The 16,265-nt window shown below is 41.4% G+C and overlaps 1 protein-coding gene across 5 annotated transcripts in view; it reads left to right on the forward strand.

Moving 5' to 3' along the window:
- The window catches only part of Fas2 (fasciclin 2), an 84,952-nt gene extending 69,052 nt beyond the window's left edge, over nucleotides 1-15,900 (forward strand). The window contains exons 2-16 of one of the 5 annotated variants that reach the window (XM_065490975.1): nucleotides 5,353-5,518; nucleotides 6,031-6,048; nucleotides 8,264-8,442; nucleotides 8,496-8,630; nucleotides 8,722-9,007; nucleotides 9,062-9,322; nucleotides 9,376-9,763; nucleotides 9,813-9,954; nucleotides 10,012-10,140; nucleotides 10,195-10,463; nucleotides 10,550-10,736; nucleotides 10,915-10,929; nucleotides 13,615-13,743; nucleotides 14,360-14,426; nucleotides 14,488-15,900. In XM_065490975.1, coding sequence (XP_065347047.1) covers nucleotides 5,353-5,518; nucleotides 6,031-6,048; nucleotides 8,264-8,442; nucleotides 8,496-8,630; nucleotides 8,722-9,007; nucleotides 9,062-9,322; nucleotides 9,376-9,763; nucleotides 9,813-9,954; nucleotides 10,012-10,140; nucleotides 10,195-10,463; nucleotides 10,550-10,736; nucleotides 10,915-10,929; nucleotides 13,615-13,743; nucleotides 14,360-14,426; nucleotides 14,488-14,626 — 2,510 coding nt within the window. In that variant the 3' untranslated portion in view covers nucleotides 14,627-15,900. The remainder of the gene's footprint in view (nucleotides 1-5,352; nucleotides 5,519-6,030; nucleotides 6,049-8,263; nucleotides 8,443-8,495; nucleotides 8,631-8,721; nucleotides 9,008-9,061; nucleotides 9,323-9,375; nucleotides 9,764-9,812; nucleotides 9,955-10,011; nucleotides 10,141-10,194; nucleotides 10,464-10,549; nucleotides 10,737-10,914; nucleotides 10,930-13,614; nucleotides 13,744-14,359; nucleotides 14,427-14,487) is intronic. The other 4 variants (XM_065490978.1, XM_065490976.1, XM_065490977.1 and 1 more) reach the window with 4 other exon arrangements.
- The last annotated feature ends 365 nt before the right edge of the window (nucleotides 15,901-16,265 follow it).

Here is a 16,265-nt window from a genome sequence, read left to right on the forward strand (position 1 = left end):
TTGAGACATGATTATTTTTTAATTGGATTTATTTTAATCATTCATCGATCTTTTAATTGGTCTACTTTTTAATTTTTTAATGTAAAACCTGTGCTGTTCAAGGTTGGCTTGTTAAATTATAATCAAATATACAGCAACAAACCGTTGGACTGCAAGAAGAATCGATATTTTTCTTTTAAATTTTCTTCGTCATTGGAAAAACAAAGTAACCTGATCTGCAAAGACAAGAATGTTTTTCCCAGATGAAGTTTCAGTTTTTTCGCAGACGCGGCTCGTCATGTCACAATACGTCGGCACTCGGTTCCTTCCTATCGCAATCTCATCAAAATTTCTCATCCTGCGTCATTTCCCGAAAGTTTTTATTGCCAAAACTCCCCCCGTTTTTGCAACACACATGCAATTCCGCGCGGCGGCGATTTATTTTTATTTGTCTGGAGCGTTGCCAAGTGGAAAAGGAGTGTCTGGCGTCCCGCGGGAAAATCAAAAGGGGCCGCGCGATTATTCACTTGTCCAGCATCAATTAGACGGAGCCAAACTTCGGGATATCTCTTCGGCCGACGTTTTAATTACCGCCCAGGGACTGCCCCCGCCGTGCACTTGATCTCTCCCTCCCTCCCTCCTCCCGACTTTTGTTTCGCCCATCAGCGGGAAATCGATGCTTTTTGTGTGTGGGAAATGCGCTGGAGAAAGCGTCGCAGCGGCCGCCAAGGTGCGAAGTTAGGAAAAGTTCTCCAAGTGTGACGGAGAGCGTTGACACGTGGACGCAGAGATGCAGTAAATCGGGCACGACGGATGCTTTTCCATAATTGAAGTCATGAAAGTGAGCCGGCTGAGATTATGGTCGTAAAGTTAACTCTGTGTTCCATCTAATAGCTTGAGAAGGAAATCCCTGTCGCACAAATTTGATGCTTTTGTTTTCTAAAAATAAATCTGACCTAAAATCGCAGATTTAAAACCGCATAAAGCTCCAAAAGCGTGTCAGATGAACGATAAATTTGCCGCAGCGTCGGGTATACACTAAATAATATGGCGAGTAACCGCTTGAAATGATAAAAATGGAGCTTCAAAAGGGCAACAACAAAAAAGCAGAGGCAAAGTGCGAATGGAGTGGAAGCACCATTACTTTTAATACCTTTTATCCTCTTTTGCACGAAGCGAGCGAGGTACAAGCTCAGAGAGCATGGAGGCGAAAACTCTTCCTCCCACGTGACGGCAAAAACAACACAGACTCCGTGCAAAGCGGCAGCAATTTCGATTGGGAAAAAGCCGTGCGTCGACGACGAGGAGCGGCAAGCAATCGGAAAAGCGTCCGAACATGTGGGCAGCACGCAAAATTCCGCCGATTTGCAGCAGCCGGGCCAGCAGACGGGGGCAAGCGCGGCGTGCATGTAATCTCTGGTCGGATGCCAAAAGCTCATTTGCAAACGGTGGACGGCCGCAAAAGCCGCGCCCGAATGCATGTCAATGGACTTTGCGCAAACACAAAGGGCCGAATGCTGCGGTCGGCCGCACTCGCGCAGATAAGAGTTGAACTTGTCTTGTCCGCGTTTGATGCGCACCCCGCGAAATGTGTAGCTAATTGAAGACCCGTCCGACCAGATTAGCTTTCAAATGCGTGACTCACCACAAACGCATAAAAGAGAAAGTAATTTTTGTTTTCATTAATAAATATTATTTTAATTTCTACTAGTGAAGATCGGTGTGATATGATTGCTGTAAAACAAAATAAAACGTGGTGAGTAAACTTTATTTTTCCTGAAAATCGCATAGTATTGCAATTAAATCAGAGCTACCGACAAGCACCGGCCGAAAAATCGTTGGAATTCACTTTTCATGTTAGATTTTCTACAAATATAATTTTTTATCGGGAGATGCTTCATGAAATTGGTTGCGCTTATAGATAAATCAATATTTGAGACAGCATTGAGACCAGAGTGGTTCTGGCGAATTGAAACGCATGTCATAATAAAGATCGTTTTCAATCCCTAGAAAAGCAGATTAAGAGTGCGTCTGAAAATTAGCAAAAGGGCTTTGAAACCGGTAAAGTTGTCAGCCAGCATTAGCCTTAGCTGAGTTGAGTCTGTGTGTCGTCTGGAGGCGGCAAGGAGGCACCCTCGGCCGGCATGCCGAGCCGTGCGGGTGGCTCCATCAATCACATCTGCCTCCACATCCATCAATCTCGCAACACGACTGCTGACTGCGTCTCTTGTAACTCATTTTTTCTCCGCTTTCCGCGCCCATGATAATGCCCTGCGCTGGCTCTTTTCCGTAATGGAAACGCGCTCTTTGCCCTGCTCTCCTCACATTCCGCTCTCAACAACAATGAATGCTACTTGCACACTCACCGCGTAATGCCGGCAAAAAAGATGCGAAAACGCGCCGCTGCTGCTTCTTAATGTCCGCCATGAATATTTCCTGTGTAATTTATGATCAGCGCATACATGTGTGCGTTTTCCTTCCTCCTGGGTTTCCCTCGTTTCATAGAAAAAATTTCCCATGCATGATTTCTGTTGGAATAGGCACGGGGGCTGAATCTCAGGCTGCGCACATTTTCAATGCTAAAAGGATATTGATTGATGAATTTAATAAAATGTTATCTGCATGAATTACTTATTAAATGAAAGAAAACTATCTAAGGCATCTACTTTTGACAAACAAAGTGGTCTCTTTGAATTCGTTTATTGTGCTGTACTTTTATATTATGTGAATCAAGTTAGATGAATGAAATTAAATTTTGCTTATTCATTATTGAGATTTGAAAACACTGCAATACATTTAAAAATGTATTCAATATATGCTATTTTTAAGACTGAATTTGAAGAGAATTAAATCAACATAGGGTAATTTTTACATGAGGGAAATCTAAAATGTTTCCTCAAGGGATTTTTCTGGGCTCGGTAAATTGTATAGCTCTTAAATGTCGAGCAGAAACTGAAAATATGTTCTTTAAGTCAAAGTTCTTGAATTTTTGGACTAGAAACACTTTCTACAGTTTTCGCCAAAAAGGCTCATCCAAAATCTAAAATTGTAGTACTTTTCCCAGAAATAAAAAATGCGGACATATCGATATTCGTAAAATCGTGGGTAATTTTAATTATTTCATGAAAACTGACTAAAAGGTTTTATATTAAATCACATTCCCGTGTTAAATCCAATCGGATCCATATAGCCATCTGAAGCCACTAATAGGCGGAAAAAATCCATTCCAAAATATGGGAGCGAAAATTTTAATCGCAACCGAAATGGAACCGTTTTGCTTCCACTTGTGGATCCAAGCGCTACTCTTCTGGAAGCGGATATGGTTCTGTCGGAAGCGTTTGGTTGTTCGAATAGAAGCGTTCGGTTCCTTAATTGGAACCGTAACGGTTCTATTAATGAATTCAGGCATATAAAATTTTCTGAATTTTTCCCTCAAATGGAAACAACACTTTAAAGTCAAAAAATTGGCTCCTGATTTTTATTCATTGTTAACATCGTTGAAACGTGCACGAATTCAATTATTTCAAAACTAACTCAAATGTAGCATCCTTGCAAATCCAAGCCTGCAAAACAAATTAAATGAATTTGTAAAAAAATGAATGAGGACGGTAACAGAGCAAAACAGGACTCCCTCATTCTATTTTTATTCAGCACGCTGCGTCGGCTGAAAATCGACTGAGCCTAATTGCGTGCCGTCCACTCAAAAACGACACTGTGGGGTTGTTTCTCTGTGGCCACTCAAGCAAGTGGCACAACAATGAGCGAAGGGCAACAATTTTCGCCGTCGGGGCGTAATCAGAACGCAAAACATGACCGCCAAATAAATATGAAAGGCCCGGCGGCGCCGGCAACATCCTTTGTGCGTCCGAGTTGGGGTGCCGGCGACGATTTCTCGCCGAAGAGGGCATTACAGCGCCGAAACGATGGTCTCGCATTACACATTTCGAGACGGCAGTGCACGTGCCCAGAATGCTCGGCCGCCGGAAAATTTGAATGTGTCCTGCTGCAGCGGGACTGCAAATGAGCTGCAAGAATTTGACAACCATAATTCGCCGCTGCCGACAGGAAATGCCAAAGTGCGATTATTATTCAGAGGAAGAGCAATATTAGTCTTTGTACTTTTGCCGATCGTTTACAAAATTAAGTTCTTCATAGCTTATGGCATGAAGTTTCAAATCAAACAGTTTATGAGGTTATGTGAAAGTTTCCAAAGACTTTTAATTTTTTCCTGCGCGTAATTATAATTCATGTTATAAGATTGGCAAGACCCCGAACCCTACCGGCATAAAAAGGGGCTCATTTTGCCAGCCTCTTTTCGCAGCAGCTTAAGGTTAACGCAATTTCGCACTTTAATATTGCGTTGGCTGTAAATTTTTGGCAGCCAAGACTCCGACGCAGTGGCTGGGGGGAATCGCAAGTGTCCTCTTCGCACCACATCCTGATCCAGCGCCCGGCTAATCTGGCTAAAAGGGTTTTTGCGCTGCGTGTGTATTGAGCTGCACTGCCTCGCCAAGATGAACACGCCCGGCTTAATTATAATGCATATTTGATAGCAGACGTGGTGGCGGTTAATGTGAGAAGGCTTAGCCGCGCATGTCATTAAAAATGAATATTATGAGCCGGCTGGGCACCAGAGTACGCGCTTCGCAAACTTTTGCCTCGTTTGGTGACCCTGGTGCCGTTGAGCCCACATGACGATTGTTCATTGGAATTTTGCCCAATCAAAACTTTGCTCTTTCGTCTGAAAGATGGGAATTCTGAATTTTTAATTATTGAACACTAATAACAAAAAAGTTTTGAATTCGGTAATGACATCGTATATTTGTTTGTGTAAATAATAAGTATTTCCCCATTACTGATAACTATTACTGTCGGAAAAGTTTTTAATTAATCACATTTTCCGTTCAGGAACCATAAAATTGCAAATTCTAATTTGATAATTTTTTGCACTATTGATTTTTTATGAAAAAATGGTTTACTGCATTATGGAAGGAAAAACTTTTATTTTAAAATTGTTATAATTTAATTACATAAAAGCAATTATTTTCCCTAACAATCTCCCTTTGTCGTTTGAACGCATTGTAGCGTGTTATGCGTAAAATTCAAATTTAACCCAACCAAATTACGTCGACAACAGAACCGTAATCCGCTGAAACATTCATGTGATTTCACGCAGAAATTTGTTTGCGGACTCGTTTCAAACGGCCTCGTTGCAAAATAACAAAACTCGCCACTGGAAAAACAGCACACCCCATAATTTTTCCGCAATCGCCATGGCGTGAGCGTGCCGCAAAAACGGGTCGAAAAATTCCAAACTGGACATTTGCACGCAGACCAAATTTGTCATCCACGTCTTGTGCGTTTGTGTTGCAGGCGCCGTCAGCCAAAACGTAGGACTCGCCATCCAGCCGACAGACCCTGTGCAAGTGAAGCCGGTGAACCAAGCAGTGCTGCTGACGTGCAAGCCCACCGCACAGAAGGAGCTTTTCACCGATCTCAAGTGGACCGACCCTCGTGGCGAAATCGTCAGGCAGGACAAGTGAGTGCAAATAAACACCCCATTGGTAAAACGCATGCGTTTGATATAATGATGATTACCATCTCTACCGTAATGACTGATTGAAATAGCCTGGTTTTATTCACCCGGCCACCAATCTCTTGCGATCGATTCTGCATTAATCGATCATTTGAGTGACACTTCTTTGAATGCCAGGCTTTGGAAAATCTTTTGACTCTTGGTAACAAAAGAGTTTTTGAAATCGGCTGCCTAAATGAGGAAATCAATAGATCTTCCAAAGCCTTTCACACTTCTTGGTACTAAAACATTCTGCCTCATCATGCTGCTGCGTGTGTAAATATTAATCCAATCGATTTAGCTCTTTCCTTCTCTTCACGCTCCGACGCGAGCCGCTTTTGCTCTTTTTCTATCTTTCCTATTCTTCCTACACTTTGTGTCTTGTCATACATAATATACAAGCAAACTATCGTCATGATTTTGTGCCCAGTTGTGGAAATAAATTCTGTTGTTGTACCTTTTGCCACCACTTAAAGTGAAGGAACCATCTCCAGGTAATCAAGCAGGACCATTTATTTTTTCTTTTTACATTTCGTTAGTGGAGTCTTGCAAACCTCGATAGATCTGTTACTTTCGAACCCAATCTAAATGTTGCACACCAGTTTAGCACTTTCGTTTGTCCCTTTTCACACGAACGACAGTCGAATAAATAGCGGAGGAATGAAAGAAAGGCGCGCCCCTTTTATTTTCGCCGGCTAATAATATAATTCCATCGATTTCTTTGCGCAACAATGACTGCCGGTGTGCTTCAGCAAAAAGCGCGTACAATAGAAAATTATTTCAGACACCCTCTTGACGTCACGACATTCGATGAAAGCCCATGTCGCTGACGCTCTCAACGCAATTTCTGCCCGTTCGAATGAAAAGTATAAACACGTACAGCACAATGTGTCCGCGCTAAAATGAGAGAGCGAACCTTTTTTTACGTGTTTGTATGTATGTGGCACCACTTTGCGTTCATTCATTTCGGTGTTTTATTCAGGCATGATTAAAATCGATGCGTGTTCCTGCTGGATAACTCAATGTGAAAACACTCTTTTATCGCATCACGGCCGGCAGAGTTAAAACTATTATTTTTTGTTTACTGGCTTTGAGTTTTCTTTATCCAGTTATTTTCCAATCAAATTGAATTTTGGCAGCTGTGTTTTGCATTCCGTTAGCTCGCCACACACTGAGTGCAGAGTGTGTGTTAAATGTCAAACCAGATGGAACTAATTCACTAGGTTTTATTAGCTCCATGTGTCGAACTCCGCCCTCTACTCATTTATGTGGCTTCGCTGCGAGAAAATTAGCAACTCGGCTGCAATCCGGATGATTACCAAACAAAGGCTAAATTAGCGCAGCGCACATGTGTTTGAAGCCACTGTAGCAAGTCGTTATACACACGTATTATTCTAGTGCCTGGAAAATAGAGTTAGGTTCCCTTATTTACCGTCCGCAGCAAGAATAATTATTACTCCCCAGAATCCCATAAGCGGTGACTGTGCAATCATGACGAGAGGAATATTATAATGTGTATCGTGCATGCGAATTGGCTTGATGCTTTCCTTCTCTGCTTGTTGTTGCAACGGCGGCAACAACAGCCGTCGCATAAATAGTTATAGTTTGCTGCTGGTCTATGGAGTTTGCGAATGCGAATACTCGCCCTCGTGATGCTTGATTAATCGTGGCTTGTCTGCATGCGACCAATTTCTCAAAGTTGCTTCAAAGGGACTGGACCAATCAAATTCTGCGCTGATTAATTCGCTCCCAGAGTCTCAAAGGAAATGTTGCCGAGCTTGAATTAAGCATAAGAGGCTTACATTAATACACACAGAGCCAACTGCTGGTCTGTCTGTCTGTCTCATGTTTCCACTTGCTTGAAATCAGTTTCGCTGATTCGAGCTCAAAGAAGTATCAAATATACTCGCTGTAGCTTGAGGAGTTTGGGGAATTGTGAATCTGAGCACTAACAATCGCACTTTCGTTTGTTTCAAACTGAATTTTAATCCTCCTTTTGTTTCTAGGCTTAAGTTCAGGTGACGTTTGTTGTTGAAAAACGGCGTTACCTCATTATTTTTGTTGACTTCTTACTAACCAAAAGTTAGAGGAGCAGTCGACGTTTTCGCCAACATACGCTTGGGGAAGCACTTTGGTTCTCTCATTTTCTTCAATTCGTTTTCCTTTTATTTCCTTTCTATCCTTTCACAAGCAAAAAATCATCTCGCTAAACATTTTTTGACAACATTTTTTATCATTTTAATCATCAAAATTTCTAAAGCAAAACGCTCTTTTATAATTTTTATATTACCTGCGCAAATTTTATACCCTTCACTGACTCTTTATATTTTCCTGGAGCAGAGCGGAAAATGCTAAATTAGGTGTCACACGTGATACAAAATGAAAACACGAATTTTTACAAAAGATTCATCATCATCATGCTGCTGGCAAAATTCTGTCTGGTTTTTGTTCCTGGCATTCTTGTTTTTCACTCTGTCATTCATTTTTAACCCTTTTCATTTCGCTAGAGAGTTTTTGCTCAGAGGAAAAATCAGCAACATTTCAGAACAGAGACACAAACACGCACAGCCCCTTCTCAATCAGATAAATCTGTCAGTCCCACAATCCCCTTTCCTTTACTTTTCCCTGCCTGACGAGAGAGAGAGGACAACAAGGTGCTTCCTCATGGTCGAGGGGCAACCTTGTTGACCTGAGCCTTGTCACGAGCAGTTCATGGCCATCCACTAGGCAACAAGGGCAGGCTGTCTACACTGAGACGCTGGGCACTGACGGCACGCTCGCGCTAATCATCAGAAACTTGAAGGAGTCGGAGGCCGGGGTCTATTCGTGCTCGGCAACCTACGCCAACTCGGAGAAGTTCGTTAAGAACGTCACCATTGAAACTTACGGTTGGTTTAATTTGTCAGGCAATTTAATTTTTTGATAAATATATTTTAAACAGTTGCGATTACCTGGGAGGATGCGCCGAGTGAGCAGTACCCGATTTTGCATTCTGACTACAAGGTTAAGTGCAAAGTTCACGCAAATCCAGCGCCGATTGTTGACTGGTTCAAGAATAATGATGCCATCAGTACTAGTAAGTCTGTTTTTTTTTTTTAAGATATTTGATGTTTTATTTATATTTTTTTCTGGAGCCGAATAATAAAATTTGATTTCAAATTTTGCAGCTGACAGATATGTGATCGAAGCGAACGGCCTGCTCATTAGACGAGTCACAGAGGCTGACGATGGAGTGTACACGTGCAGAGCGATTGTGATGAACACAGGAGAGTACCAGGAGAGGCACATCAAGGTGGAAGTGCACACGCCGCCCTCATTTGAAGAAATGCCGGCGGAGGCTGAAGTCGTTGAGGGCGACTCGGGAAGCCTCACCTGCAGGGCCAAGGGCAAGCCCAGCCCCACCTACACCTGGATCAAGGGAGACACACGCGAAGAACTTTCCAACAGTCTCAGGTGCGTGGAAAACTGTACAGATTAGAACGCTTTTTTCATTAAAAATTAATGCAGATTTTCAACCAACCCTCTAACCGGGATACTGAGCATCAGCCCTGCTGAGAAAAACGACAGAGGAAAGTACATCTGCAAAGCAAAGAACGCGGCTGGAGAAGTCCAGCGCCCGGTGGAGCTCGGCGTGGTGGTCCGCCCGCACATTGACGAGCTCATTAACATCTCGCTGCCCGCCGGCTCCAACGAGGCGCACCTCAAATGCGTCGTTTCTGGATGGCCTCTGCCCCACGTGACTTTCCAACGAGTTGGATCTAACGAAAGGTTTGCAGAAAATCTTTCTTTGTTAAATTTTAAATCCGAATTTCCCGCTGTAGGTTCACAAATGGAGTGCAAGAAAACGACGACCGCATTGTTCTGGAGCAGGAGAGGCTGCCTCCGACGGTGCCGGGCGGTGAAGAGAGGACCCAAGGCCACCTAACCATCACGGACGTCGTCAAGTCTGACGATGGACTGTACGCCTGCATTGCCACTAACAAGGGTGGAGAGGCGCTCAAAAACGGACACATCACAGTCGAGTTCGCGCCCACGTTTGCTTTGACGCCGCTGAAGGAGGCCTGGAGCTGGGACAACCATCCAGTAAATATTTCCTGCATTGCTGAGTCGATCCCCAACGCCACCATCACGTGGCGGCTGAATGAAAGGGAAATCGACAGAGATGGAAACATCAAGCAGATTGGAAATGGACCAGGAAGCATTCTTCAGGTATGTTAAAAATTTTAGAAATTTGTTTTTCATTAAAACCCCATTACAGATTATTCCAATCGATCGCCGCTACTATGGAGTGTACAAGTGCGTGGGAAAGAACATCCACGGAGAAGCGCAACATGACATTTTGCTTCGTGAAGCGCATCCTCCTTCAGAGATTCTGCAAGCCAAGCGAGAGGTCATCACTGGTAAGACCATTATGACAGAAACTAAGAAAAATATAATAATACGTTTCCTATTTACAGCCACTACGATCACTTTCACTTTCATTGGACCCAGCAACGACGGTGGCTTACCAGTCAGATCATATGCTGTCCAGTACCGAGAGGGTGGACGCAATTGGGACGAGGCCCTCAACAAAACCTGGCCAGTTGGTGAGTGAACATTCCAAGGTGTTTCCCACAGAAATTTTACCCAGCCAATTGCAGACTCACCGTACATCCTGGAAGGTCTGGAGCCACAAAAGTCGTACAGCTTCCGCTTCTCAGCCAGAAATGATGTAGGCTTTGGAAACTGGGCCGCCGAGGACTACGTGACCATGCCCAAGAGGTCGAGCCCTGAAGAGCCGAAAATCATTGCAACCCAAGTGCTGGATGGCGTCATTATGTCGCCGTATCTTGACAGATTTGAGCTCAGGTGGAGAATTCCTCCAGACAATGGAGAGCCCATTGATCTCTATGAAGTCAAGTACTGTGAGGTGGGTCTTTGTGCAGTTCATACAAAATAATAATTTCCTACTCTTATTGAGCTGTTGGAACCAAAAGCTTTGCGTTGTTTTTCCAGGCGAGAAACTCGAGCGATGGCTGGATCTCTGAGGGAAACTGCAGAGACCTGGAGCTCCCCTCGAGCGGCCCACCGAGCTTCCACGTGACCAAAGTGAAACCCAATACTCACTACAAAGTAGAGCTAAGGGCCCGAAACATTATTGGCTACTCTGTGCCAGGCCAGGCCATCTTCAAGACTGCCAGAGGTAAGTCGCAAATCCGCTATTCTCTTGCGCTTGCGTTTGAACGTTTATTTTTCGAAAGTGCTTTGAAATTGTCAGCAGGATTTTGACGAGATTTATTCTTTAGCGAAAAATTTGCTAATTTCGTGTGGTTTTTATTTTGGTTGATGCATTTTATGGTTTGTGTTTGGTTTTGTTGCAGACCCCACAAAGACAGGTATTTACTACGACTTCGAAACCTCAGCTGCCAGCCACCACACCAATTCATTGTTGTTGGCTGCCACTGCTGCGTTTTTCAGTAGCCGCCTGTTCAGCTCCTTCTGCAGCTGTTAGGCTTTCCCTCCCGAACCCACGCCAACCCAATTGTCACCATTATTATGAAAAATTTACACAGATATAAATTTACTAAAAAAAAAGAAAGAAATGTCCTCTCCTTGATGTGTTCGATAAAAAAGAATGCACATTCCGGTGCGCTTTATGAGGATTTTTTTCACGCAATCGAAATGATTGTGTTCAAATTTTGACAAAAGATCGTGTTATTTCTCTCAGTGTTAAGACACACATGACACATACTGGAATTTGCTAAAAAGAAAGCGCTCCAGTGAAAACTGATATATTTCGATTCGTGTCTTTGACTCTCTGCCCTTTTTGTAAACAGTGCTGCTGCATTTTGAATGGATTTAATAGCATCAGCTCTAGTCTGTTGTAATTCGTTGGAATCTCTCCCTAACACGTTTTGATGGCGCCCCTTTTCAACTTTCCCTGAATATTTGCCTCACCGTTTGTACCCTCGACCTTTTCGATAGGTGAAACAGTTTTCTCGCCTCTGCAAAATAGCGCAATTTTTGTCATTTCGCAAAATAGACCCGTGTGTCGACATGATGAATTTGCACCTGGTTATTTTTAGAGTCCCTCTTATTTATGCAACCAGTTGGTACAAGTTTAACTCGGTTAAGTTGTCACAGTTGTATTTTTTGTGAAATATTTTTCTAGGCAAGTCTTTTAAGTGAGATTTTGTTAGTGTAAACTGCAGATAAAAATGTTTCGCGAATCTCAAGTTGTTTCCGCAGCTACTTTATTATTTGTTCCCGCATTATAATTAATCATATAAAATGACACTTCTCATACAATAAAAACGGATCTAACGCTGCTCACATACACTTTAAAAGAAAACCCCGTCTCGCGGGATTTGAGCTTTCTCCTGTCTGGATTTTCCAAGCATGCCAGAGTTGTGGGTGACTGCTGTGTGCTGTCTTGCATTTTATTTTCCTGAGGGTCATATGGTTGTTCTTTTTGTGGAGCTATATCAGTCGTTTCGAGTACCAACCTTTGTTTGAACTCTCCTTTTTGCAGTGCTTCTATATACATACTATATATTCGAATATTTGCCGTAAATTCTTTCGATTTTTACAGTCTGTGAGATGGATGGCTGCAGGGTCTCCTAACTTTACTATATTATTGATTTTCTTGTGGTATGGTGTGAATTTTGCCCTGATGGTATGCTTGCGTTTTAGTTTTTCAAGTAATGTAGGCTGAATATAATTGACAAGGGAGCAAACCTTTACTTTTTCGCCCTTCGGTTTAACCATCAATCAACTCTTAATTCTGTGCATTGTTTTCCGTCACAAATTTTTTTCAATATCCTTTGATTCGGACAAGTGTGATGTCGGATGAGACATTCCTCCTAGTTGTACATACACGTTGAAAGTATTTTGGTGCGCTTGAAATTTTTAACACACATCAAATCTGAGTTCAGATCAAATGGGTGTACTCAAGACTTTGATGAGCATTTTGCGTGATAGAGAAGGTGGATATGGTCTATTTTGAAATTCACTCTCCTCAAGACTTGACGCAATTAATCGCTTTCCTCGTTCACACTCTGTAAAATTTGCCCACACTCGATCCGCTATAGACTCATTTAACACTTGCACCCCATTTAATCGTGAACAGAGCGCGAGGCTGCATTGAAAATTGGCCACGAACCTGGAAACTTGAAATTTAATTGTACTCTCCACGATAGCGACAATAATTAATATTGCTTAGCTCGCCAAATTTACTCTCAGCAAACTCAGAAACCATTGCGTGAAACTATGGATTACAACAAAATGCGATCTACTTTGTATGCAGAAGAAAGAAAACGAATTTGTAACGAGAAACACTTAATTATACACTCACACACTGCGTAAGATAAAAATCTTGTTTGTGCGTGCTGTTTCTACAACGGCTGCGAGGAACTATGTACATATTTAATATTTAAGGGACAATTAAAGTTAATGCTGATTTTACGAAAAACCGACGAGCGTTGTACTTTTTGTGTGGCCCCTTTTCTCACCCTGTTTGGACCAGCAGCTAGATTTTCAGCAAGCATCGGACCAGTTAGCAATTAATTAAGTTGGGTTAGTAAGTAAATTATGCTCCCTGTGTCTATCAATATCATCACTATAATCCTACACACACACACTCTCTCTCTCTCTTGTGTACACTTATTAGAATAGCAAACATATGTGTGTGTGTCCATCTTGCATCAACACTTTAGGTTACTTTCTCAAGTAGTTATATCTTTTATTTTGGTAGTTTTTCTTACGCTACTCAGCTTTTGATGTTAATGGTGGCGTAGCATTTTTTGTATTCCTTTTGATTCAGCCATCGCTTTTTGTGTTGCACTTTTAATCTAACTCCATTTAAATTAAGCATCTAAATTTAACCTAGAGCAGCAATCGGCAAGGATTTTGGACGCAAAAAAAAAGAATTGTAATAACGGGGACAAAAAAAGCAAAAATTGTAAATAAACACGAGTTATCAGAGGTAGTGAGACGGGATTAGCTGAATGCTTTTCTTTGTAGAGAAATGTCTGACACGATTGTACGAGCTGCCCATTATAACCGTGATTTGGCATATGCAGGTCCAGAGCCGATTACGGAAGCGCGAGAACCGGTCCTCAGCAGCAGCGCCTTGGTCGGGATCGTCGTGGCCGGCCTCTTTGTGCTCTTTGTCATTGTGGACATCTCTTGCTTCATCTTTAACAAAACAGGTGCGCAAAGAACTCATTCCAAATTAAATTAATTTCGAAATATTAGAGACCAGAGCCCGTTGGCTCGCATTGTCAATAAGGCATTCTTTTTGGACTATCAAGGCAATGGGAAATATTTAAGCATTTCTGGTATCTTTTAGTGGCTGCCCAATGTCAAAAATTATTAAAATGTGATTAATTTAGAGCGCCTATCGTAAAAAATGCTCAAATAGCTCAAATTCGCCACTCTGATACTTTCCGCATCTTTCCAAATGTCTGGCGTTTCTATAAAAGACCTCGGTAAGGCGAAAAGGTGGCCACATTGGGCCCAAGCTCCTCTGCGGCTACTCGAGTTCCATGTCATTCGCTCGGTGTTGATATTGGAACCCAGTGAGCTCATAGCCCACGGGATGTGCTGAGCAGAGGTAAAAATAAATGCGTTGAAGCTATAGGCAACCTGTGCAACACAAATGAAAATATTTTGCCTAACTTCAAATTCAATGCGAAAAATTGCACTCTTATTAAATCAATCAGATATTTATCCCACTCGAAGCTTAAATAGAGTTAAAAGTTTCATCAGGCAATGTGAATTTGTTATATAATACAATATAATAACATATTTTTTTATTTCCTTCAGGTCTGACGTACATGGTTACAAGCGGATGTGGCTCAAAGGATAGGATGGATTCCGAAATTAACAGGAGGTAATTAATCTTATTCTATTTAATTGACTCTGTCTTTAATTATTTTTCTTTCTGCTTTCAGCGCAGAAAAGGAGCCTCTGAAGGGGCCAGTGGTGCTGATCAACGACGACAGCCTGACCAAGGAGACCGAGGTGGAGTACGACGCCAAAGGCGACGGCACCCGTGTCACGATTGTTCCTCCACGCCACTCAGCTGTTTAACAGTTACTGAACCTGTTGAGGGACATGCATCCGGAATGAGAAGACACCATTCGACTTTTGTATTTTGTTTAGTTGAAAAGTGAGACTGCCGCACACACCATCAAAACGCTCACTCTCTAGTCTGGCTAGCACATGCTCTCATTCGCATTTTTCATAATACGATGTAGAAATCTTTTGTTCTAAATCACATTTTTAAACAGTCGAATTGCCAATCTAAATGAACAAACGTCAGCATATATTATATATTTCTGAACTCTGTATTTTTATAAGTTTGAAACAGACAAACTTAATTATGAGTGTTATATTGTCCGGTTTGGCGCTGGACTCAAGACTTGGAGTTTACAGAGCAAGATCTCACTCAGGCTCTTTCTCAGCTTTGCATCACCGAACTTATTTTTCCACTGCTGCCTTGTTCCAATTTATAAACGCAGAAATTACCATATAGGCGTAGATGGCTTTTGGATCTTTCCTCTAGTGAACGGATTCCCTAATGATTCAGACAAATGCGTGAAAATATTGTACCAAGAATAGTGTAGGCGCTCATTATTTAATTTGTACTATGTCAAGATGAAGGCGTAAAATATTATGAAATAGGATAGCTGTATACAAGTAGAAACAGCAACTACTGTAATGATAGCTGAAGTGTCAAAACTGTCAGATATGTGTTTCCTATCATTTATTCAATCAAATAACTTCATTAATTCATTGTAATTTTGCTGTCATCCTAATTTGATTTAACATCATTCGTCGTGCACCACTTTATTAAACCGTTTTAGACTGATTTCTGATTGTACTTATATTGGTACTCATATAAAATGATGTAGATTGTAATGGAACGTCTAATATTACATTGAATGAACAAAAGCCGAATTAATTTTGACCTGAATGCACTGCAACTTTGCATGAAATGCGTCTCCGATGGATGTCTGCTTCTGATGAATGTATATATAAACTAGGTAAATCGTGTAAGTCATAAGACAAAGCCCTCATACTCTCAATTATAAATTTTGCATCCATTTATAATTCTGTACACTTTTGTGAAATGCGAAAAAGCTTCTTGTGTCATTTTAACCGTAAGAAAAAGAAAACAGACACTATATTACATACAAGCATCACAATGCCCAATAGTCGAGGAACATTCATTATACTAGCACTTAAATCACAACTAAAAACTTGAAGCTTTCAGTAAGAAGATGCAAAAATGCAATTTTTATTGATGAGAATGCATATTATTAATCTCTGAAGAATAAATTCTGTTCCAAATGAACCAGATATATTTTTGCGTTTTATTATTTCATCGGATAATTAAACCTATATAAATATTTCAACTCAAAATTTGCATTTAAATTTAAATTTCCACACCAAATACATTTTTAAATAAAGCAAAACACATTAGGTTAATTTAGTGGTTTGTAGTGTTAGCGGAAAACCCTCTGAAACTTATTCTAGAGCATTTTTTGAAGAAATTTCAAACATTAATGTTCTCTCATACAAGCATATATTATGGTAATAATAGGGGATAAAATAAATTGTAAGCGGGATATTCCTGCAAATATATATAATAGTGTATATAACAATCATTAACAGAAGTAATAGAGTTATATGAAAAAAAGAAAAACACTACTCGAAAACGTCTGGA

The sequence above is a fragment of the Cloeon dipterum genome, chromosome 4 (genome assembly GCF_949628265.1).
Source record: "Cloeon dipterum chromosome 4, ieCloDipt1.1, whole genome shotgun sequence".
In the NCBI taxonomy this organism is placed as follows: Eukaryota; Metazoa; Arthropoda; class Insecta; order Ephemeroptera; family Baetidae; genus Cloeon; species Cloeon dipterum.